The following is a 24574-nucleotide window of genomic DNA, read 5'->3' on the forward strand; positions in this document are numbered from 1 at the left end:
CTAAAGAGAGGCTAGATGCTACTGTATATGTGATGATAACAATTTACTTGATCACTAGTTTAAAGGCACATCAACTATGAATAATTAAAGGAACTAATAAGGAAAGTACCATATGAAATAACAAAAATATATTAATTACCTTTATAAAGTCAATCCAATGTTTTGGATCGTCAACTATTATAGTTCCATCACTATATTGAAATCCCAAACCACTTCGAGTCTTCAACAAAGCTATACTTCCATAGCATCTTTTCCAATATCTCATTTTATTTTTGATGTGTGGTTCACCTTTCAATCCACTTGTAGGATGATATTTGTATATAACGCTTTAACTCTATCAAGTGTCCTGGTTTAAAGGTTCCATTATCACTTCTCCAACTATTAGCACACAACTCTTTAAGCCCGTCTAAAAGAGTTTGTTCTTCTTCTGGAATCCATGTCCTTCGTGTTGAAGGTGTTGTGTTGCTTGATTTTTTTGATTTCTTATTTGATGATGTTTGACTATTCATTTCGCCTGTAAGAACTTGTGCGACAGATTATCAAAAAAATCAGGAAGAACCAAATATCATAACAAGTAGCAATGGAATTAGTTTGAGAATAACACTCAAGCATTCATTGAAAGCCTGACTTACGCTCCATCCCGATCTAATATAATCAACCTTGATTGATCTATTTTTCTCATGGTGAGCCAAGATATTTAAAAACATTGCTAATTTTTCGCTGCTTGACATACTTTTACTATCGGTCAAATCTCCAATATCCTTAGTTAAGAGAACTAAAGTGTGAAAGGCATTTCTATCCATTCTTAACTTATCGATACTTACACTACCATTATCATTTATGATATAGTGTAAGTGAGAAATGATTTTCGGAACTCGAACACTCATACGATACCTAACCTCACGTCTGTTTCGACATCGTGTTCTTAGAGAATGACCATGACTAGCCATGAAAAGACAAATAAGGAGAACAAGAACTTGCTGAAACAATATCTCCACAAGAATAATATATTCAATACCTGATAATGGTTGAAGATCCATAATAACACCTATATTTGCCATAAAAATAAGAATGAATACATATAAAACTTTTAAATATGTATCTATGTGCATAAATTCCTAATTTTCGACCATATAAAGAGTGGAATAGATGAGCTCAAAGCATATTAAAAAAACAAGCTAAACCTAAATTTCATCTTAAATTGTGAAAGAGATGTTGAAAAATATAGATTTTAATGAAAGATAAGAGGACTAACCTTGTAAAGATGAGCAAACAATGTTCGATTGAGCAAAAGGAAGAAGAAACCTACTCTTGAATTTCCATTGACAAAGTACAGAGAGATGAAAGGTTTCTGAAGCAAGTACTATGGAAAATGTTTTTTTAAAAGGCTTTGAGGGTACTTTTGTAATTATATAATATAATGCAAGTGTTAAAATGCTATGTATTACTAATACCTAGAATTTCTTGGTATTAGTAATACACAACTTAATACACAATATAGTGTATAACTAATGCTTATGACATAAAAAAGTGTACCAAACAAGGTATTACTAATACACACACCTAATGCATGCGTTATTTTTCCTAATACACTCTACCAAACGACCCCTATATGTTTTTTTTTTATGTCATATGTAAATGTATAAAATGTACAATGATGCATTATATATATATATAGTAGTAGATTTGAATCGAGAAGTAATTTTGATTATTTTTCGTAATAATATTGGATGTTTTTAATATGGATATTGCAAGTTATTGATTTTAGAAAATTAGGTCGCAATCGAAAATTAATTATCATATTTTTTTGTTGAAAAAATAGGTTTTACTAGCGAATGATTGTTGGAGCCTTAGTCGCCACTAAAAATCACTCATAACCTTTAGTGACAATATTTTGGGATTTTGTGGCGACTTTGTCGTCACTAAAAATCAAGTTCTTTTGTAGTGAATCTTAGTTGACAATGCTTAGGTGGAGGGATTAGTCCCATGTGGCTTGCCACGTCACTAAAAAATTGGGGTGTTAACTCTTGAAGGTATTTGTGGTCTCTTGGGATAACTGCGGGGGTATTTTTTATTCCAAAATGTAATAGAGGGTATAAGTGGTCAATTTCGCATAGTTCAGGGGCAATTTTGACCCTTTTCCGTATAAAAAAATCAACATTTTCTCATAGTACAATTTTCCCTCCCACGAGGTTCACATTTTAGAGTGTGTAACGACAATATCAAAATATGAAGGACTAAATTGCAAAATATATAAATAAAATTCTACCGTCTCCTTCTCCGTTACCGAAATTCAGAGCAAATGACATAAATGGTCCCTAAACTATCCTAGTAGGTCTAAAATGGTCCTTTAACTATACAGTTGACGGATATGGTCCTTTAACTATCCACCCTTTTGTCAAGTTTGGTTTTCATCCACTTTTTAAAAAAACTGTTAGTTAATACCGTTAATCTGTTAAGTCAATCTGTATTGACTTTCTTTTTCGTCATTTCTTTTGTCCATTATCTCACTATTTCCTCACGTTTTTTCTCAATTCTTTTCTTTATTGTCTTATTGCAATTAAGTCGTTGGTCGTTATTTCATGCGAGTTAAAGCAAAATGCAAAGTAGCGAACACAATTGAGAAAATATAGTGAGCAAAAATACGATTCTATTTTCATGTTAATAATCGGTCATTACATCAATGAAATTGCATAAAATTGCAGAAAAATTCAAAAAATCAGCAACTAAATTGAACTATAGTGCTCTGTTTTCAACAATTGTCGTGCAGAAAATAACTTAAACTACAACAAAAAATAGCAGCTATCAAACTTTGATCGAATTGCAGCACCAGAACACCCAAAAAAAAAACAGCTCCCAAAACGTCACCAAACTGTTGCACATACCGCTCCAAAAAGTCACCAAACTGCTGCACAAACAGCAGCACCAACCACCAAAAATCAGCACCAAATTGCACAAAACACAGCTCCAAAAACGTCACCAAACTGCACAAAAACAGCTCCAAATTGAGAGAGAGTGTGTACTGAACGACGTTTGTTGACGGTATTCATAAAAAGTGGATGGAAACCAAATTTGACAAAAAGGTGAATAGTTTAAGGACCATATACGTCAACTGTATAGTTAAGGGACTATTTTAAACCAACTAAGATAGTTTAGGGACCATTTATGTCATTTGCTCCCGAAATTCACAACATAGCCCTTCAATTTTCACTAGGGTTCAATTCTCTACCCAATCCAAAAATCGCCATGAAACTAGCTTCACTAGACAGTGTAACAAATGCTCACGACGATTCCATTTGGTCGGCGGCGTGGGTCCGATCGACGGAGGAATATCCGGCGTTACTTCTCACCGGAGGTCTTGACGAAACTGTGAGGTTATGGGACCCGAGTAACTTCACTTGTGTTCAAACTTTCACCGGTCATTGTCTCGGCGTTGTATCTGTTGCTACACATCCTACTCGTAGAATTGCCGCATCTGCTTCTATAGATAGTTTTATTAGAGTTTTTGAGGTTGATACTAATAACACTATTGCTACTCTCGAAGCTCCGCCTTCTGAAGTCTGGCAATTGCAATTTAGTCCCAATGTAAGTAAAGGAAAATGAAATTTTGATTGCATTGTAAAGTTGTTGTCATGTGATCATAAGGTTATAGGTTCGAGCTGTGTAAACAGTGTCTTGCTGAAATGTAGGATAAGGTTGCTTACAATAGATCAGGAAGTCACAGGTTCGAGATTTGAAATAGTGGCTAAGGCGGCATACATTAGATCCTTGTGATTTGGCTGTTTCCAGGGTCACAAGCATAGCGGGAGCTTAGTGCACCAAGTTGCCTCTTTTGGATTGCTTGTTATTGGTGTTAACAATTTAGCTTTAGTTTGAAGATGCATTGGAAACAGCCTCTTGCAGAAATGCAGGGTAAGGCTGCGTACAATAGACACTTGTGGTCGGGCTCTTCCCCAGACCTGTGCTTAGTAGGAGCTTAGTGCACCAGCATGCGTATTTGTTTGGATTGCTTGTTAGTGGTGTTAAAATTTAGCTTTAGTATGAAGATGCAGTGAAATTGCTTCATCCTTTTTTATGATTGATAATGTGGTGAAATATATAGGTTGGAAAATTGTAGTGTTTTTCATTTTGTACGATTCTTTATGCATAAAGTTACAGTCTTTGTTTGGTTAGAATTGGTTTGGTTGAGAGGCTTGTATGCTAGTGCCGAGAGAAGCTTTAGTTTCATGAAAGATTTAATGTTTTTTTCTAAGAGACAGATTATTCACCAGTTTTTGAATGATATGGTCTGGTCATGTACCAAGCAAAATGGATATCAATGAATTAAGTAGGCAATCCCAGCTAGTTTGGAATTGAGGCTTCAAATATGATTGGTTAACTTGGTTGTCACTGTTAGTCAATCGTCTAGTGGTTTCTCTTTTTCCCTATCCTTTTTGATTGGCTGTTGGCAAATATTATTTGTTCTTCTAGTGCTAGTCAAACTGTTAATGGTTGTACTAGAAGTTGATCTTGAGGTTAGGGCCTAAGGGAACATTCATCTCTTGCATTCCTATACAAAATCCTGATTACGATCTCAACGGAAATATCCTCCTTGGTACCTCTACCTTTGTGTCATGTTCTTTCAAAAATTACTTAAAGTTGGTATAACAATATGGGTTTCCCTTTAATGTTTCAGAAAGGGATCAAGTGAATAAGTGCTTTTACTTTTTTAGTAGTTGCAGTGGTGCCAAAATTCCTCTAGATTCTTTTTAAGGCAAATACCTTATGAACAACAAATTACAGGCTGGATCTCAAACAGTTATCTGAAAAATGTCTTGTTAGAAGGCCCTTCCTAAGTAGAAGCATTGGTTCCCCAAATTCTTTCCCCCCAGAACTTAGTTCAAGTGGTAAAGGTTGAGAGACTTATGACTTAGGTCGCAGGTTCAAGGTGTGCCATGTGAACTAAGCCTGGTATTTAATTAGAGAAGGGTAGAGGTACTAGCCCATCATCCCCGAGTTTCAAAGACCAATTGTTGGTTCTAAGGATTTGCGCCACACTGATTTCTCGGTCATCAAAAAAAAAAAAACTTTCTGACTGGTACTGGTTGTGAGGAGTAATGCTGATCTAGTTCTTAGATCTGGATGAAAACAAACACAAATTTGATGAAGCGATAGGATATTAAGTGGACTCTGTATCAACCATTGCTTCTTGCTGTTCATCTTTATGAACATTCATGTTATTGGATAAGAAATGTTGTTGGAACTGCAATGGCTAATTGGCAATAGAGAAGTGGGTAATCTACTGATCTTAAAATAGCTATGATCTGCTTATATTATGGATAATGACAAAGATGAGAACTTTTGTTTGACTAAACTGTCAAATCAATCATCTACATCTCAGTCTCAAGTTATTTGGGGTCAATTTACCTATCAAAAAGAAGAAAAAGATCAAGAAAATTGTTATGTTCTATATAGTCTTTAAAAATTGGGAATTCATTTCCTTTATTATAAGTTAAAAGGGTGTTGAGATGTATACTTGTCACTTCCGCATGCATCTTGATGGTTTACTTTGAAATCTCTCTCATCATACATCACTACTTCTTCCGTCAGTATGTATGTTACTTGATATATTGTATTCTGGTATTCAGTATTTGCAGAAGAGCAACGTCTCCTTTTTATGATTTAACTTTTCGACGCACATCTTTATGGGAAGCTTTAGGCAATCTCCTTATGATTCTCAAACATTTTCCAGGGTAGCAATCTGGCAGCAGCTGGAGGTGGTAGTTCGTCAGTCAAGCTATGGGATACTGCTCATTGGGAACTTGTTACCACAATGTCAATTCCTCGTCAAGGAGCCCCACAACCATCTGATAAAAGCAGCAACAAGAAATTTGTCCTTTCAGTTGCATGGAGTCCTGATGGTAGGCTTCTTGCTTGTGGATCAGTTGATGGGACTATTTCTGTTTTTGATGTAGCTCGTGCCAAGTTCCTTCACTTCTTAGATGGCCATACCATGCCTGTGCGTTCTCTTGTGTTTTCACCTTCACTTCACGATTCAAGAATACTCTTCTCAGCATCAGATGATGGTCATGTGCATATGTATGATGCTGAGGGTAAAACATTGCTCACATCTTTATCGGGTCATGCAAGTTGGGTTCTGAGTGTTGATATCTCTCCAGATGGGGCAGCAATTGCAACAGGGTCAAGTGACAAGACAGTTAGGCTGTGGGATCTTAAGATGAGAGCGGCTACACAAACTTTAACCAATCATACAGATCAGGTTTGGGCTGTGGCTTTTGGACCAACATCAAGGACTGATGTTCGGTCCTGTATGCTTGCAAGTGTGTCTGATGACAAGAGTTTATCGTTCTATCAGTACTCTTAACAGTTGCAGCCTAATCACCCATTGCATGCTTGTATGTTGGTGGGATGTATCAAGAAAATATTTGACTTCTTTTCGATGGAATGACTTTAGGTTTCAGAGTCATATACATGAAATGACATTTATTGAATCTCTAGATAACACATCAATTTCGTGACCTCTTGTGAAGCAGAGCATGCTTACTTTCTTGAAGTTCTTCGTTATTGTATAACCTATCGATGGAACAGATGTTTATATCCCGTCATCTGGGAGACTGGAACAACTGCCGGAGTTCCTTCTTGGTGCTTTATTTGAGTTAAAGCGTTTCCATTTTAGTAGCTAATACTTCCCAGAAGTTTTTGAAGTAAAGCTACTGAATTTTCCTCCAATATTGCATTTTGCATGTCTTAATTTTATTTTTCCAGAAAATAATTCAAATATCAGACCACAGCACTCTACTGTCAAATATTACAGGTACATTTTAGCCAAAGAAGCACATTAGTTTGCTTATATCATTGTGTTTCCCAGTATAATTCATTCTTTATTCCTCTCTTTTTTTATGAGGTGGTGCTTTAATTGAGCTGAGGGTCTATCAGTAACAGTCTCTACCTTCTCAAGGTAGGAATACGGCTGCGTACACACCACACTCCTTAGACCGTGGGGTTACACCGGGTATGTTGTTGTTGGTGCTTTAACTAGACTAGGTGATAGTGTGATCATGTAAGAAATACAAGTCAAGAACAGGGGAGAGAGGAAGATGATGATTTAGAGAAAATAGGTTTTTATTCATTTCATTCATAATCCTCCAATTACATCTCAGATAAAAATATGAAAAGAGAATTTGGGTGTTGATAGACAGAGTTATTCGATTTTTGTGTTAGTGGAGGTGACAACTAATCTGATGGAATAGTTGATGGTTGAGATGTATGCAAGCTAGAGAGACACGATGGTGAATCTAGAGCACAACATACATGTTCTTGGAAAGATAAAAGAGACAAATCCTAAACAACTTACGTAAAAATTTATTAAATAAAATATATAAATATTTGACTATAATTCAACTAATCATATACTATAATAATTCAAAATCGACGTAGAAGTCCATAAGTATATATATATATATATACGCGTTTGCTTCACAATCTTCATAATTCAACGTAAACTACCTTGATACGTTTCTAGAAGTAGAATGTGAGTAATAATTATTTTGGGAAAATAAATTTATATCACTATGAATTTATTACAAGCAATTCTCATCTGCATTTATTATACAATTGAATTGGGAAATAGTAGCTTTTAATACTCATTGAATTTCGAAAATAAAATTAAATTTAAAAAAATAAAAGAAGCTCCATTAATATTTCCAGCTAAATTTCAATTGTTCCTTCTATGTTTTACCAATACTTAAAAGATTGAACCTTGGAAAGTGGGCCTTTGCATAAAATTAAAAAAAAAAAATACTCTATCTCTTGATTTTTCAAATTAAATAAATATTATCGAATAACTATTTTTAGTATAATAAACAAAGAAAATAAAGATAAACGGAAGGAGTATTGCGAAACTCAACCTAACACAACATTGTTTATTTCCATATTGAATTGAAATTAGCCTATTTGGAATCAAATTTTGAAAGCTCAAGTCCCCAAAATTACCAAAAAAATTCAAAAATCACTAAATGAAAGCCATGTGTATATAATTTGTGGTACAACGTCAACTTGTTATATATAACGCAAATAAATATAGACATGGGTCTTTTAGAGTCAGTCCCATATTGACAATATTGCTTAAGAATTGCAAAGGTGGCATCAATTTCGAAGTCACTAAATTGAAAAGCCATCCTCAATTTCTCTTTATGATATGATACTTTGTGCTCGTATTGAAATCCAATTAAATTTACATTCATATATTATATGACTTATTTTTAAAGTTGGTGTGCCCAATATGTTTTTCCCATTCTTGAGTTGCGGAATTCAGACACAAAATCTTTAATTAAGAACGGATGAATTCCAATTATTCCATCGTTACCCTTCACCTTGGGATAACGGTAAAATTGTTCCCATCAAACCATAAAAATAATCACTTATACTTGAATTATGATAGATTATCTATATCACTCTTTTTAAGGATGCGTCCCTTTTTTAAATCCTGCTAACGTGAGATACTTTATGCAAGTTCCTAATTAAATCCTAATACAGCAAAAGAACATTCTAATTATAAGAAGCTAAAAGACACTTAAAAAGTTTGGAGGTGAATTTGCATACCCCAAAACTATTGGTATTGAAATGAAAATATACAAAGTTTTGAGACAAATCTACCCCTATATATTCTTCTGGAAACTGAAAAAGTTTTCCATCAACTTTCCTCATTTAGCATCATTGCATGAATGAACCTTCAAAAACCAACAAAATAACTTTTTGCTCAACTTCTCAAGGTACTTTTTTTTTAGTGAATTTTGTAATTTTACAATTAGATTATTATCACTTATAATTATTATGTTCAAATTAGATCCATAAATTTTAAACTTATAGTTGTGAAGTTAATTAAGTGGATGCTAACTTAGTGTAGTTTTTTCTGTAACGAGTAAGGTCTGCGTATTACACTATTCTCTCTAGACTTTACTTATCTGATTACATCGAGTATGTTTTGTTTGGTAGTGTTTGAGTTGTTTTTGTGTCATGACTATTTTGCGGGCTACTTGCTACCTTCCACTAACAGATGTACTTGATTACTATTTTCGATAAGGTTTGGACAGATAGGAAGAAATCACCTAGTATTTTTATTTTTTTTACGTTGAGTATGTGTTGTATAGTATTTTAATGATATTTCATTATTTGTTTCATTTTGTCATCAACAGGTTCTGTTTTTAGTTTTAAGGGAAGTCTTTGTTTCCAATAGTTTGGTTTATGTTTAATTATATAGGAATGCAGAGTTTTATTAGGTGATTTTCAAAATAGTAAAAATTTCGAGGATAATGATTAATGAAGAGGTTTGGGAGCAAAGATGGATCCAAAATTTGAAGTTTTATGGGTTTTTGCAATGTCTTCAAGTTAATATGCGATAACAATTGAGTTCACCATCAAATATTTTAATATATATAGAAGGTTTGAGAAAAAAGCTATTGGGTTCCCGTGAACCCGCACACAGTACTCTGGATCTATCACTGTTTGGGAGTAACAACAAATTTTGCTTGATTTCTAAATTACAGCAATATTCATATTAAAGGTTGATTCTCTTTGTTCTTCTCACGTTCCATCCGGTGGCAGAGGCTAGATTTTCATTAACGGAGTTCAACATTTACTATATTTACATAAGAAATTTTGACCTTGCATATATAGCGTGATTTTCTGACTAAGGGAGTTGCAATGAATCCCATTTTGCCTGTTTAGCATAGCTTCTAGATGGAGCGGGTTTTAATTAAATCAGGCTGAAGATACTGTGTAATTACAGTGAAGTTTGAATCATTAGTTTACTCATTTTCGCATTTGAATGCATTCATGATACTTATCTAATGAATTTTACTTATTAAGGAACAAGTCTTTGTTAAGTTTTGTGGTTTAGCTCATTAGCCGTTCATTTAACGTATGGTACTGATTTATGTTTTATGTATGTCTTAGGTATCTCTTTGTTCTATTTTGAAGAGTTTTGTGTGAGCGTAGAACCATCCATACATCGTATAAAATGGAAGGTTCTGACGGAAGTAATCCAAATACGAATGTAGTGGAGAGAATGACCAGCAGTAGTTACGTTTCCTTGTTCAATGACCAGGGGTCATTTGGGGTTGTTGCTGTGGTTGTAATTGCGATGATAGTACCTTTATTCCTCTCCATTGTGCTTATGGGGAAGAAAAAAGCAAAACAGAGAGGAGTTCCGGTTAAAGCTGGTGGTGAGGCAGGTCTTGCAATGCGCAATGCTAAGTCAGCCAAATTAATTGAAGTTCCGTGGGAAGGGGCTACAACTATGACAGCTTTATTTGAAAAGTCTTGTAGGAAACATTCGAGTAAGCGTTGTCTTGGAACAAGAAAACTAGTTAGTAGGGACTTTGTAACAGCAAAGGATGGAAGGAAGTTTGAGAAACTTCACTTGGGCGAGTATCACTGGGAGAGTTATGGGAAAACGTTTGATCGGGCTTGCAATTTTGCCTCTGGACTTGTTAATTTAGGTCACGATGTGGAGACTCGTGCTGCTATATTCTCTGAAACTCGGGCAGAGTGGATCATTGCCTTTCAGGTATTCAAGTTAACCTCATTTTATACTAAAATAGTTCATACTCCCTTCGTTTCATTTCTTTGTCTTACTTTCCTTCTTTGTCCATTCCAAAAAGAACGTCCCTTTCCTTTTTTGGCAACTCTATAATTTCAACTTTCCACGTGGCATGTTGAAAACCACAAGTCTTCTTTACTTTCTTAAACTCCGTGTCAAGTCAAAATCAGACAATAAGTGCCTTCTATATTTGTTTGTTATCTGATTACTACAGGAATACAACAAGTTTTATAGTTGAAATTATTGTTCTCAGGGATGCTTCCGCCAGAATATAACTGTCGTTACTATTTATGCTTCTTTGGGAGATGATGCCCTTATACACTCGTTAAATGAGGTGGGAGATTTAAATATGTTTTCTTCTAGATTACGCGAGGTTCTAGTGATATGCAATGAATTGAATTCACTTGTGGTCATTGACAGACTCAAGCATCCACATTGATTTGTGACGCCAAGCAACTTAAAAAATTGGCTGCAATCGGTTCTAACCTGAAAGCCATCTCGAATGTCATATATTTTGAAGATGATGAGACTGCAATAGATTCAAGCACTTGTACAAATATTGACAGCTGGAGGGTGACATCTTTCTCGGAAGTTGAAAACCTTGGTAAAAGTAATCCTATTCAACCAATACTGCCTATAAAGAAAGATATCGCGGTGATCATGTATACAAGTGGAAGCACGGGCATGCCTAAGGTATAATGCAACTTGCTTTTAGTTTTTCCTTCTGATATGATATTTAACTTTGAGCTGGAATGCAAGAGAAAACGTCAAACACAACCAAATATGTTCTCAATTTCTCAATGGGATAGAGTATCAGAGGTTTGCTCGTGGTCAGAGTGGTTACAGACTAGAAGTATCCTTTGCAGGAGTCAAACAGTTAAAATTTCATTATTGCCTATGACAACAACAACATACCCAATGTTATGTTACAAGTGGGGTCTGGGGAGGTTGGGGTGTACGCAGATCTTATCCCTACATTTATGGGGTAGAGGTTGTTTCCGATTTTTCAAAACAGGTTTGAACATACAATAGTAAAACAAGCTATGATGAAAATATCGAAGAAAAGAAAAGTATTGACAACAAAAATAGTAAAGATAACCAAAGTAAAAGAAACAACGGTAGTGCTAAAATTGAAGAATAGGGTAATGGTGGAATAATAATGTCTCATTTTTTCCTATTCTAGCAAAATCACCTATTATATACATCTTCAACCAAAGATTTTTAAGATGTATTCACAAAATTTCTATACTAGATTTGATTTGAAACCTCCCAAAAGGCGATAATGCACTATATTCCTTTTGAGAGAAGGGCTTGAAAAAAAAGAGAGCTCCTTCCTTTTCTAGCTTTTGTTAGGACATAAAGCTTATTCAATTTTGTAACAGTGAATTCTATAACAGCACTATGCCTTTTCAAAGACAAAGTAGTCATGACACGCGCTTGGCGTTTTACCTTAGGAAGACTTCCAACAAATACAAAAATGAGTATTAAATTTTGTCATGATGTAACCTCAAAAGTCTTATACTTTCGATACCTATCTCTTCCTATGCAATACTTTTTCCTTAGTGAAAAGAAAAATGCATTACTTGTTCTCTTTTAGTTTACAGTTTGAACAAACTTAATTTTCTTTATAACCTCTTTGTGTGTTAAAATATTTACTTGAATGATTCTCAATTAAGCTCTTTTGTTTTGTTTTTTTAGGGTGTCATGATAACTCATGGCAACATTGTAGCCACGGCAGCTGCAGTTATGACTGTCATTCCAAAACTTGGCAGAAATGATGTCTATTTGGGGTACCTACCTTTAGCTCATGTTTTTGAGTTAGCGGCTGAGGTAATCTTCAGACGTTATACATCGTTTGTTCTTTTATAGCCTGTTTGGCAAGCTTTTGGGAGGTCAAAAGTGCTTATTTTTAAAATAGTGAAGTATTCGGCTAAGCTTTTGGGAGAAAAGAATTTCTCTTAGGAAGTAGCAGAAGCTGTTTTTCAAGTAGTTCTGAGTGATTCTGGTTTTGCAGATTGTTATGTTGACTGCTGGTGCTTCAATCGGTTATGGCTCGGCTCTGACTTTGACAGATACATCTAATAAAATCATGAATGGGACCAAAGGAGATGCCTCAGCTTTAAAGCCTACTTTAATGGCAGCAGTTCCAGCCATTCTGGATCGTGTTAAGGACGGTGTTATAAAGAAGGTTTAAACTGGAGTGCATATTTTAGTTGGGATTATGGGGCCTCAAATGAAGTAATAATCTCTTGATTATGTTTTCCTTAATCTAGGTGGAGGAAAAGGGAGGATCTGCCAAGAAACTTTTCGATATAGCCTTTAAACGCCGATTGACTGCTATAGAAGGTAGCTGGTTTGGAGCATGGGGTCTAGAGAAAAAATTATGGGAGGTGATGATTTTTAAGAAGATACGGTCAGTACTTGGAGGAGATATCCGTTTCATGCTTTGCGGTGGTGCTCCTCTGTCAGGAGATACACAAAGATTTATCAACATTTGTATGGGGTAACTTTTCTGCTTTCTTTACATCAGAAAATTGTTCCGAATACACTCTACAGTTTTTTCGACACTGCTGTCTGGATGGACTGTTTAATGTTACAATTTTTGTAATCAACTTGTTTGGGACTGAGGCGTAGTTGTTGTTGCAGAGCGCCTATTGGTCAGGGATATGGCTTGACAGAGACATTTGCAGGAGCAGCCTTTTCTGAGTCGGATGATCCTTCTGTTGGTCGTGTTGGTCCACCTCTTCCTTGTTGCTATATAAAGGTATGGACAAAATAGAAAAAAGCTAGTAAATCCAGAAACTAAAGAATAAGTACTGGAGACCGTTGTTCCCCTTTGTTCATTTTCTTGCAAACTTTATTAACTCAATAAGTTTAGGAATTTTCCGCTTTTTATGACAGTGTTGGTGTTTTGTTATTAATATGTAATGTATTTAACAATACAGCTTATTTCTTGGGAAGAAGGAGGTTACACAATTGCTGATAAGCCGATGCCTCGGGGTGAAGTAATTGTTGGTGGGAACAGTGTGACTGCTGGTTACTTCAACAATAGCGATAAAACTAATGAGGCGTACAAGGTACTTCTGAGCTACTGCTTGTAAATGGACTGAAATTGGTTATACCGCAAGCCTGTTCATGTTTTTAATATCTTAAATGCAGGTGGACGAGAGAGGGATGCGCTGGTTCTACACTGGTGATATTGGAAGGTTTCATCCTGATGGATGCCTCGAAATCATTGATAGAAAGAAAGATATTGTTAAACTTCAGCACGGGGAGTATATCTCACTTGGAAAGGTATGTTTCTTTAGTTTAAGATCACAAGTTTCAAAAATCTTCTTTACTTTCTTAAACTTCGTGCCAAGTCAAAACCAGACAAAACAAATTGAAACTGAGGGATGTAATAATATTTATTGGGATTGTTATTTTGGCCTTAATCTGGGTTTTATTTGTCTTTTTTGCTTTGCTCTCTTTCATCCTGAATGTCTTGCAGCTATTAAAGTCTTGATTTATGGCAATTGTAATGACGAATTGATGCTCGTTGCAGGTTGAGGCTGCACTTTCCTCAAGCAATTATGTGGATAATATCATGGCCTATGCAGACCCCTTTCACAATTACTGCGTAGCACTAGTTGTTCCTTCACAAAAGGTGCTTGAGAAATTGGCGCAAGAAAATGGCATCGAGCATAGAGCTTTTTCCGATCTGTGCAACAAAGTTGAAGCAGTCAATGAGGTCCAGCAATCACTTTCAAAGGTTTGTCTCCTTTTCATCCGAATTATCATCAATGACGATCCCTATTGAGGAGGAAATCACCTTAGAGAGGACGTTATGGAGGTCGAGGATTAGGGTAGAAGGTTAGTAGCTATAGGTAGTCGAGTGTTGTCGTACTTCTAGTAGTATGATTTAGGTATCACGTAGTCCCTTTTTTCCCAATGTGTATTAATATTTGTTGTTACACTTATTTTGTACATTTGCTATTTTGTTGTCTCTTTTTCTTTCTTGCTTCCTGCATCAGTTACAAGGGTCTATCAGAAACAATTTCTCTACCCGACAAAGGTAGAGGTAAGGTCTGCGTACATCCTCCCCTCTCTCTCCGACCCCACTTGTGGGTTTATATTGGCCTATGACAGCTCGGTGCTAACTAGCTCGACATAGATAACTCAATACTATCATAAGAGAGAACATCCTAGGAGACATAATTGAAGAATGCTACCTGTCATTGCAAAAAGTGAATGAGCCTCATCTCTAATTCTTATAGCAATAATTTGTGTGTTGGGAAGTTTTTCAACTATGAGTGTGCTGAAAGTGTAGATAAATGTTAACTGAAATGCAGGTAGGCAAAGCTGCAAGATTGGACAAGTTTGAGATTCCTGCAAAGATCAAGTTGATACCCGAGCCATGGACGCCTGAGTCCGGATTAGTCACTGCAGCTCTCAAACTGAAGCGCGAACCCCTAAAGGCGAAATTTAAGGATGAACTTCTGAAATTGTATCAATAATTGAATTATCATCTCAGTATTGACTGATTTATTCATCAACTCCTCGTGTAGCAGGAGAAATATCTAGTTGATTGACAGAAGCAGTTTTCCTTGTGAAATGAAATCTCACATCTTGTTTTCTTGTTGTACTACATTTTAATCAATTATGCTAAGGTCAGTTTTCTCCTTTGTTACATTGATGTTCTCTTATATGCTTGTCCTTTTGAGTGATGTTAGATAGATGGTCATAATCAGTGTCGGAGTCAAAATTTTCATTACAGGTGTTTGAAAACATGATGAAATAAATACACGAAGAAGTCAAAGAGCGTTCAAGGAAAATGTTCATGTGCTCTTAAAGTAGTTCCAAAACACAAAACAAAAGATAGATTCAATTCAAGTTCACTAAACATAGTAGCATTACATGAACCTCTTGAATCACTCAATACACAACCAGCAACCATTTTGTTTCATTTTCTTTTCAGTTTATCATTTAACAACTTCACTGCATAACCATTCCATGCTAGGTGCAGACATGCAGCAAAACGGATAACTAATACAGAACGAAAGACGTTCTTTTCTTCAATCTAGATCTAGGATTAATAACGACCAAATTCACCATTATAACAGTAGAAACAAGTTGACACTTGCAAAAACCCGAGACATAATGGAAAAAGAGTAAAAGCCAAGGATGAATTGCCTGCCGGTGACTGTCTTAGCCAGTTAAGAACTTATAATCACCGGACAACTGGAGCACGTTGCTGAGTCCCATTGCCTTGCATGGTAATAACCATGTGAGAGGATACACTGAAGGCCATGTGATCAGGTTGCTGCTGGAAGTTGATGCCATTGTGGACGACATCTTGCCGGACACTTGAGAAAGCAGAAGTTGAACCTTCATGCTCAACTGAGTCTAGAGAATAAGTTGAGTTAGTAGGGTAACTATTTGGATCAGATTGATGAACTTTCTTTGAGCTGAGGAAACGTCCTCCGGACCCTCTAACTCTGTTCACTGCATGAAGATGTCGTGACTCGTGAAGGTAAGGCTGCATGCAACAGATGAGCAGACGAATAAGCCCAAAATTCATATTGAAGACTGATATAAGTATAAGTCAAGAAGTTAAAGGAAACGTATAATTGGGGACCACACAACCCTGGACTTTCTACTAGTCCTCCTAATTGATTTGCTTCTGTGCACATGGTCCTATTTGTTTACTGGTGTTACAGACTAGCTCGAGTAGCACATAATGTTTGCCCCAAAACTTGGAAATGCAAAGCCACTAGTGTCCTCCCTCCACTCACCGGAAGAAGATTGTCTGTTGGCTACTTTTTTTCCTTTCGTTAGATATCTATAACCTACCTAGTTGCATGTTTCTTCTGCCATAATGATCAAAATGACAAAGCTTTTCATACTAGAATACAACATTAGATGCTATTCTCTAAAGAATGAAGCAGGAGTATGACAAGTTTCATTAGTCAAGACAACGATGACAAATGTAGTACAACATTAACGAAGAACCACAGTAACTAGAGACTTGGGGAATCCTGACTTAAACAGTAACACTGAGCACTTGACAGAATAATGCCTGATCATGTATTGATTATTCCTAAATACAAATGAATGAGAGAAAATTGCAGCGAATTGATTGTCATTGAATGAATCAAGACAGAGAAATGAGCTTAACAACCTACTAAAGGTGCAGAAGAGCAGAAAGTACCCAAAATACCTTTCTATTTTTGACAAGTTTGTTCTGAGCCTCAAGCTTTGCACGTATCTGCCTCCGCCTTAGGATCCCATGGTACTGTTTTGCATTAACATAGATTGGTCCATCCTCTGCCATATCAACGGGGAGTGGGACACGGGCAGGTGCTATGCCCATCATATGAGGCTGCATTGACCAAGTATCAAAATTAGAACATTTACGAGATAATTAGGAGTCGGTATGTGATGCCATTATCCATCTCCTTTGCAAACTTACAGCAGCTACAACTAGAATGACAGAATTCTGTTCAGTGTTTAAAGCATGATTCAGGGAAACAAAATATTGTGCTTTCGCGTATCATAAAATTGCATATTCCCACATACCAAATCCACAACATTTTTGAGATCAACAAAAACTTATGATCCTTGATAACATTATTGATAATTATCTGCCTAAAATATTAGGAGAATATCTGAAAAATAAACTTAACAGAAAGTGGTAGCCTCCGGAATGAAGACAAGTCAAAGAAGAGAAATGATATAAGCTTTTGCAATCAAGTACTCCCTCCGTCCCAAAGTCAGTGCCACTTTAGCAAAACAAAATTGTCCCAAAATAAGTGTCACCTTAGGAATTCAAGACAATCTTCTGAATAGTGCTCAATTCCCAAGAAACATCTAATAAATAGGAGTAACTTACTAAACTATCCATTATTTTTCTTAACGGATGTGAAACGAGCTAAAGTGACACTTATTTTGGCATGGAGGGAGTACATACAAGAGACAAAAACCAAAGCAGAGTACTCACATAAGGCTGAGGTCCATAAGCAGTATATAAGCCACTGATATAGGGATCAGAGTAGCCAAATGCAGAGAAACCCTGCAACGTGAGACAACGATAAATTAGATTATGCCAAAAGCTAAGGCAAAAATCTCTAAAAAAAGAAACAACATACAGTTGAATAGGCCAATTCATTTTGCAAAGAAAAAAGAGCTGGCTTTATTTGAACTTGCATATCTCTTCCATATCTTTCATCATGAACTGGAAAATCAAAAGTAAGATGTAAGATGACCAATCATTATAAGCAAAAGAACTTCGTCAAGTAAAAAGGCTAAAGCTTGTTGTGAAAGAGAGGCTATTTATGTATCGGAAAAAAAAAACTAGCCAAATGGACAGAAGAGTTTTTTATATTAATCTTGGAGGAAGCTATCAGCTTGATGAGACTAAGAAAATCATTTGGTATAAGCAAGGACCAGAGATGTGCTTCGAAGGAAAAGGAGCCACCCATAATTCATTCATTATCGTAATTTAAGCAGTACGTTCTTGGTCAGTTGATTAAACTGGACTAGTGAAGATTAAAATATAAGCAGAAGAGACTTGCAAAGAAAGTTAAATGATCTTTAAAGTATCTGTACCATAATCTGAGGAAGCACATTGATCTTGAGAATTTGTTTTCCCTGATGCAGTCATTTCGTCTTGGGAGTTGAGAGTTGAATGTGTCAACCGCAATGTCTCGCCTTGTAAGTCCGGATCCAAAGACTTCATATCTCCTGACAGCAAGGAGATGGAAATCCCACTTCTGAGACAATTTTCCAATTTTTTATGTGAAATTTCTTGTTCACTGGAACTACACCATGATTAGCTATTGAAAGCAAACAACAACAACAAAAACCACATACCCAGTGTAGTCCCACAAGGTGGGGTCTAGGGAGGGTAGAGTGTACGTAGACCTTACCCCTACCTCACGGAGGTAGAAAGGTTGTCTCCAAAAGATCCCCGGCTCAGGTAACGCGTATCAAAGAACATACAGAAATAAAGAAATATAACAACTACTAGAGGAAGCATCACATAGCGTACATGAAAAATGAAACAATAACATCAACAAAACCTTCCAATAAACCTGTGCTATTTTTCACTCACACATAGACACACACACACGAGGACACACTACACACTAATTTCCTTCACTATTTATTAGAAGGGCCTTTTGGGTCGCATATAACTACCAAAGTAATATTGAACTACAAACTGTAGCGTATGACTAAAGCTATAATGCAATTGTCACAAAATTTTGTATGAATATTGCAAGTTATCAGCTCTTATCTTCAGAGATTGCTTTTCAAAAAGCTCAGGAACCAAGAACCTTCAAAAAAATAATGTGATTATCATTACTTTTTGCATCAAAACCTACCTCATCATTTCTACGAAGTTGACGGAAGGAAGATACAAATAAAAGAAGCATTCCTATCTATAGTGACGATAAGTGAGACTATTTTCAGGCTGTGAAGAGTAGAGCATGAATCCTCAAGGATCCTAAGCAGGGTATACAGAACTGCAGACTTATACTGCATAGACGAATATACAGCTACTCTATCTAGAACTGCAGTCATTTAAAATGTTATTGACCTATTACATGAACTACTACCTCCCCATTCTGCTATATATTAAGCTTGTCAATATAACAGGATGGATTTGCAGGAAGTGTCAACAAGGAAACTAGTGGAACATAGTCACATGCAGTCATCAAAACAATTCAATGGCATGTGCAAGCAAACACCGAGAAAGGAATGTGAGGTGTTAATTGAGAATGATGTGTAGAACTGCAATACGAACTCCATAAGGTGATAAAATACACAAGGACAAACAGGCTTATGCGGCAACAACAACAACAACATACCCAATGTAGTCCCACAAGCGGAATTTGGGAAGGTACGATGTATGCAAACCTTACCCCTGCCTTTGTGGGATAGAGAGGCTGTTTTCAATGGACCTCGCCTCAAAAGAGAAGTTTGTGGGTAAGCATTCTGTGACTGATGTTTAAATGCAGTAACTAGCATTTCATCAATATCTAACACAAGAGCCATTGACCTACCCAATATACTCTACTCATATATATGACTATAAAACCATAGCAAAAAGGATTTGATCAGATAGCAAAATGACCACCTAAAATGAAATGAACAAAAATACCATTAACAATGGGAAAAAGTAAAACAAAAAACCACGTGCATCTTGTTCTAATACCATGAGAATCTTATATCCAGAAGATGACTTGATCAAAATACCAAGTCATATATTACAAGAAAACCATGTTGCTTAGATTCTCCAAAAATACACTATTTTTGGGAGTATCCCACACGCACCCGTCTATATTTTTGAAGAGTCAGAGCAACATAGCCAGCAAACTCTTCAAAAAGATAAGGCGAAAAACACTAGATCAGAACCTAGAACACAAGATCAGGAAAAATTCAACCAAATATTCAAATGTTTATTACATCAAAAACACCACTCTCCAAATATTACTATAATCAAAAGAACTTCCATGGATATTCGAAGAAAAAACACATTCTCCTATGACAACTCAAAAAAATAAAATATGCAGAAAACCCATAAGGATATGAACTTTACTCATTATTCTCCTTATCAATATGCATAGCCATCTTAAAAAGACATATTTTTTACTTTAAACTCCACATGCATTCAAGATTCACTCTGTAGAACATTCGTATACCCAAAAAGGGAAATTTAGAGATCAATAGCAAAATGAAACTTAAAGAAGAAGAAAACTATTAGGCATGCACATAAAAAATCCACCCAGTGCACTACACTAAGCTCCTGCTATGTGTAGGGTCCGGGAAGGGCCAGATCATAAGAGCATATTGGACACAGCCTTACATGCATTTCTACAGAGGTTGTTTTCACAGCTCAAACCTGTGACCTTCAAGTCACATCGCAGCAAATTTACCAATAATGCTAAATATATAGAACAAAAGATCAAGAAAGAATCAATCAATTATGCAGATCTTTATTACATCAAGAACCCCACTCTGCAAATGTTACTATCATCAACAGCACATCCATGGATATAACAAGAAAAAGCCCAGTTTCCTGTCACAACCCATAAACAGAAAGTATACATAAAAACAATAAAGATTGCAACTTTACTCATTTTTTCCCTTATCAATATGCAAAAACATCTTAAATAGACATATCTTTTGACTTTAAAATCCACATGCATTCAAGATTTTCACTATATGGAGAACATTCTTTATCTAACCAAAACAGTATATACACAATACCCAAAAAGGGAAATTTAGAGATCAATACCAAAATGAAACAATTAGGAGAAGAAAACCAATAAAGATTGCAACTTTACTCATTATCCCCCCTATTCATATGCAAAACCATCTTAAAAAAACACATCTTTGACTTTAAAGTCCACATGCATTCAAGATTTTCACCATGTAGAACATTCTTTATCTAACCAAACCAGTACATACACAATATCCAAAAAGGGAAATTTGGAGATCAATAGCAAAATGAAACTATTACAACAAGAAAACCAATAAAGATTACAACTTTACTCATTATTCCTCTTATTCATATACAAAACCATCTTAAAAAACACACCTTTGACTTTAGAGTCCACATGCATTTCAAGATTTTCACTATGTAGATTCTTTATCTAACCAATACACAATACCCATCAAGGGAAATTTAGAAATCAACAACAAAACAAAAAAGAAGAAAAAAACTATTGGGCAAAAACACATAAATAAATCCAATACTTAAACATGAAAGAACATAAAAAATGAAAAAGTGAATGGATTGAGAGAAGGACCTGTGGAATCCACTAAAGTTAAGAAAAGAAATAAACACAAGTGTTGCTTGTTGGGATGAAATCAAGCATGTCTCCTTCCTTGAAACTCTCTCTCTCTCTCTCTCTCTAAAAAGAAATCTTTTTTTTGTTTGCCTTGTTAGAAATGGCATAAGAATCTCTGTGCATCTTCTTGCTGGCTATGATGTGTACACTGTACAGTAAGATGAGTAATTAACAATTAATTTTTTTCTACTTTAATTTAATTGTACTTTTTCTACTTTGGGACTACAAACATTTGACAACAATTTACATTTGTTCTGTCTGCATTTAATTTAAACCAAACTTCTTTGGGGCATTTCAAAATATTCAAATTTCTTTTTATTTTCAGTCAACTTTTACATTCAAGAATCCAAGTTTTTTTTTTAAAATTTGTTCCTTTTTTTCTTTAAATCAATGGTGTTTGGATAACATAAATAGAGTTCAAATTTTAGATCTTTACTAAGTCAAATTACTTAATATAAAAAAAATAATTAAAAAATAGAGTTAGAGTCTATTAGAAACAATTTATTTACCCTTAAAAAGATAGAATAATAACGCACTCTTCTCAAATCTCACTTGTTATATTACACTAAATATATTATTGGTATTGTTATTATTGAAAAGTTAAATTGAAAGTAAGTCAAAGATTATTTCATTCTTAAAATTTGAAACCAAAATTTTTAGTTGTAAATGAAAAAATAGTTGTCATTCCATTGTAATTTTTTTTACATAATTATAAGATGGAGAAAGAAATTGTAATTTCAGGGAGTATATATTACATACAAGTCCAAAATACAATAAAAATTAAATTAAAAATAGTGAGCACATTAAAGGCATCACCAACACCAATATTCAAATTATTTTAATAATTTTTGTCTTTAGTACTTTATCATCTTTTAATGTTTTTCTTCTTCGTTGGGTCCCACTTGAATAAAACAAAAGTTAATTTACTTGGCCGTCATCATCAACTCTGTACACTCCGCTGTAACTCTAGTAAAATAGCTCCCTATAATAGCCGCCCTTTACTGTTAAATACCTCATACATCTAAACTTATATATACTATATTGTTAATGACTTTTTTTAGTATATATTAATGTCGAACCTTATTTAATTAGTTTGTATATTTATTTTTTCAAATTTTGAACTTTTATATTAAAAATTATAGTTTCGCTACTAAATTTTTACCTCACTAACAACAATAACGATAACGAGTAATTGTCAAATTACTTGTCCATTTTTGAACTGTCACACATATTAAGAAAACAATTAATGACATAGTGAATTTACCATTTTATTCCTATTAATTATGAAATGGATGAAATTTTACATTTTTCAAAGTAATTAATCATTTAATTGAAGGTATAATCGGTAAAAAATTTTATCCTTTCTTGATTTATCAAAATGGACAAGTAATTAGGGACAGAAGGAGTATGTCTTTTCTCTTTGATGGTTTAAGTTTTTAAATAAGATGATCACACACTTCAATATAATATTAGATTAGGTGGAATTTCTGAAGTTAAATCTCATTGCCGCTTATGTCAAAAATAATTATTACGTGTTAAATCAATATGAAAAAATTAACTTCACACGTGAAGGGACATCGCTAAGAATACAATTAAATAATAAAAATATATTCTCTAAAGACCCTCCGCTTTAAAAAAAATTGTTTTAAAGTAACTTATTTTACCAAATATTAAAGTAGTAAGTATGTTCCAAATGGCTGAGGCAATTAATGGACTTATCCATTAATTGGACAAATGACTCCTTTTTTTTAAAACAGAACCCTTTCTTAAGTAAATCTTATACAATTTAAATTTATTTTTGCGTATTGTTTCATATGTATTACATTATAATATAGTGTGTAGATAGATTGAAATTGTTTTTCGTTATTAAATAATATCACACATTTATATTTTGAATGATAAATCTATAAAAAAATAGGGTACACGATAGAATTATACTATGAAAATGTAGTATAAAAGATGAATTATGATTATTAAATAATAAAATAAAAACAAAATGAGAAAAAAATATTAAGATAACGACGAGATCACACCAAATTGGTCATTACATAAAATGAGTCTTTTCGTTATCACCTAACGATGAATTTAAATGATTTGAAGCAATAGAAATTAAGTAACAATCAAATAAATATTATATTTAAACTAACTATACAACACAATAGATAACAACAAGGAGCGGTTGGTAGGTATAAAAAAAAGTCCTTGGCCTTATGTTCCCAATAAATTGGGGGGCCCATTTTTTAGTTAATTAGGTAGGATTAAACTAAAACATAAAATAAAATTTAGAACTAAGACAACAAATGCAAATGACATTAATGAAGTGATAGATATGACAATTACTTTTTTCCTTTCCAATAAAAAGTTCTGTACTTTTTTTTTAATGTACAAGTTATCTTCTTTTTTTTTACCTTATTCTTTTTCTAATTTTATTTTTTATATATTCTATCCTCCTCTCTTTCGCTCTTCTATTTCTTCTTTCTCTTTTCTAATCTTACATCTCTCTTTTGTTCAAAACTTAAGAATTTACTTGTTCTATTGTATAGTTTATATTTTAAATTTGGAGAAAAATATACTGCAACAGCCTAATTTATTTTCGGAAATCAAGTCTTCATAGTTCTTGAATCTGGTAATAGCATTCTAATTTCTAATATTATTTTTGTTTTGTGTCTTATGTTTATTATATTTTTTATTTGATATTGTAAATAGTGTTTAAAATATTTGTTAGATTTTAATATGTCAACTAGAAAATATATGAATCCGGTCATTCAAAACTTAAATGAAAAAGAAAAGTCGATAACTTGATAAAATCTCAAAAAAGTGCTCTTGATAAATTTTAGAAGTGGTTTGGCTATATTATCGATTGAAAAATAATTATTAGAAGAGATTGACTACACAAAAATTATTAACAACTTTGCATCTCAAAAAGTTAAAAAAAATAAAATTAAAATACAAACATTTTAATTTTTTTTTTTAAGGCTTCTAGTTTAATTTTGGCCTTAGGCCACCAATGAGTTTGAGCTGCCCCTGATAACAACCATCCAAACAAGACATATATTAAAAAACATTTTTTTCTTAAATAATTAATCTTACACGATAGCAAATTTAAATCAATTAAATTTTAATATAAATATGAAACATC

At 34.3% G+C, this 24574-nt stretch overlaps 3 protein-coding genes across 3 annotated transcripts; 2 read left to right on the forward strand and 1 right to left on the reverse strand.

The window, feature by feature from the left end:
* The first annotated feature begins 3185 nt into the window (after positions 1-3185).
* LOC125811862 (WD repeat-containing protein VIP3-like) lies at positions 3186-6720 on the forward strand. Its single transcript, XM_049491409.1, has 2 exons — positions 3186-3585; positions 5732-6720. Exons 1-2 carry the CDS (start codon positions 3247-3249, stop codon positions 6362-6364), a joined length of 972 nt encoding a protein of 323 aa, XP_049347366.1. The 5' UTR covers positions 3186-3246; the 3' UTR covers positions 6365-6720.
* Positions 6721-10003: 3283 nt separating this feature from the next.
* On the forward strand, positions 10004-15170 carry LOC125811859 (long chain acyl-CoA synthetase 8-like). Its single transcript, XM_049491405.1, has 11 exons — positions 10004-10567; positions 10854-10934; positions 11021-11293; positions 12299-12430; positions 12615-12788; positions 12874-13103; positions 13247-13364; positions 13546-13677; positions 13760-13894; positions 14145-14351; positions 14932-15170. Exons 1-11 carry the CDS (start codon positions 10019-10021, stop codon positions 15094-15096), a joined length of 2196 nt encoding a protein of 731 aa, XP_049347362.1. The 5' UTR covers positions 10004-10018; the 3' UTR covers positions 15097-15170.
* Positions 15171-15679: 509 nt separating this feature from the next.
* On the reverse strand, positions 15680-21492 carry LOC125811863 (nuclear transcription factor Y subunit A-4-like). The gene is made up of 6 exons (XM_049491410.1): positions 21394-21492; positions 18188-18351; positions 17728-17813; positions 17580-17651; positions 16800-16961; positions 15680-16118 (listed from the first exon to the last, which is right to left on the reverse strand). Exons 2-6 carry the CDS (start codon positions 18315-18317, stop codon positions 15810-15812), a joined length of 759 nt encoding a protein of 252 aa, XP_049347367.1. The 5' UTR covers positions 18318-18351; positions 21394-21492; the 3' UTR covers positions 15680-15809.
* Between the last annotated feature and the right edge of the window lie 3082 nt (positions 21493-24574).

Source organism: Solanum verrucosum, unplaced genomic scaffold (assembly GCF_900185275.1).
Source record: "Solanum verrucosum unplaced genomic scaffold, falcon-dt-bn FXZP01000238.1, whole genome shotgun sequence".
NCBI lineage: Eukaryota > Viridiplantae > Streptophyta > Magnoliopsida > Solanales > Solanaceae > Solanum > Solanum verrucosum.

Excerpts from the sequence above, each read along its gene's own strand:
- LOC125811859 (XM_049491405.1), top strand. The coding sequence starts at position 10,019 with ATGGAAGGTTCTGACGGAAGTAATCCAAATACGAATGTAGTGGAGAGA. Across the intron at positions 13,365-13,545 it reads TTCCTTGTTGCTATATAAAG|CTTATTTCTTGGGAAGAAGG; the intron begins GTATGGACAAAA and ends TTAACAATACAG. Across the intron at positions 13,678-13,759 it reads AAACTAATGAGGCGTACAAG|GTGGACGAGAGAGGGATGCG; the intron begins GTACTTCTGAGC and ends TCTTAAATGCAG.
- LOC125811863 (XM_049491410.1), bottom strand. The coding sequence starts at position 18,317 with ATGAAGTCTTTGGATCCGGACTTACAAGGCGAGACATTGCGGTTGACA. Across the intron at positions 17,652-17,727 it reads ATGAATTGGCCTATTCAACT|GGTTTCTCTGCATTTGGCTA; the intron begins GTATGTTGTTTC and ends CTCACGTTGCAG. Across the intron at positions 16,119-16,799 it reads AACTTGTCAAAAATAGAAAG|CCTTACCTTCACGAGTCACG; the intron begins GTATTTTGGGTA and ends TGTTGCATGCAG.
- LOC125811862 (XM_049491409.1), top strand. The coding sequence starts at position 3,247 with ATGAAACTAGCTTCACTAGACAGTGTAACAAATGCTCACGACGATTCC. Across the intron at positions 3,586-5,731 it reads AATTGCAATTTAGTCCCAAT|GGTAGCAATCTGGCAGCAGC; the intron begins GTAAGTAAAGGA and ends AACATTTTCCAG.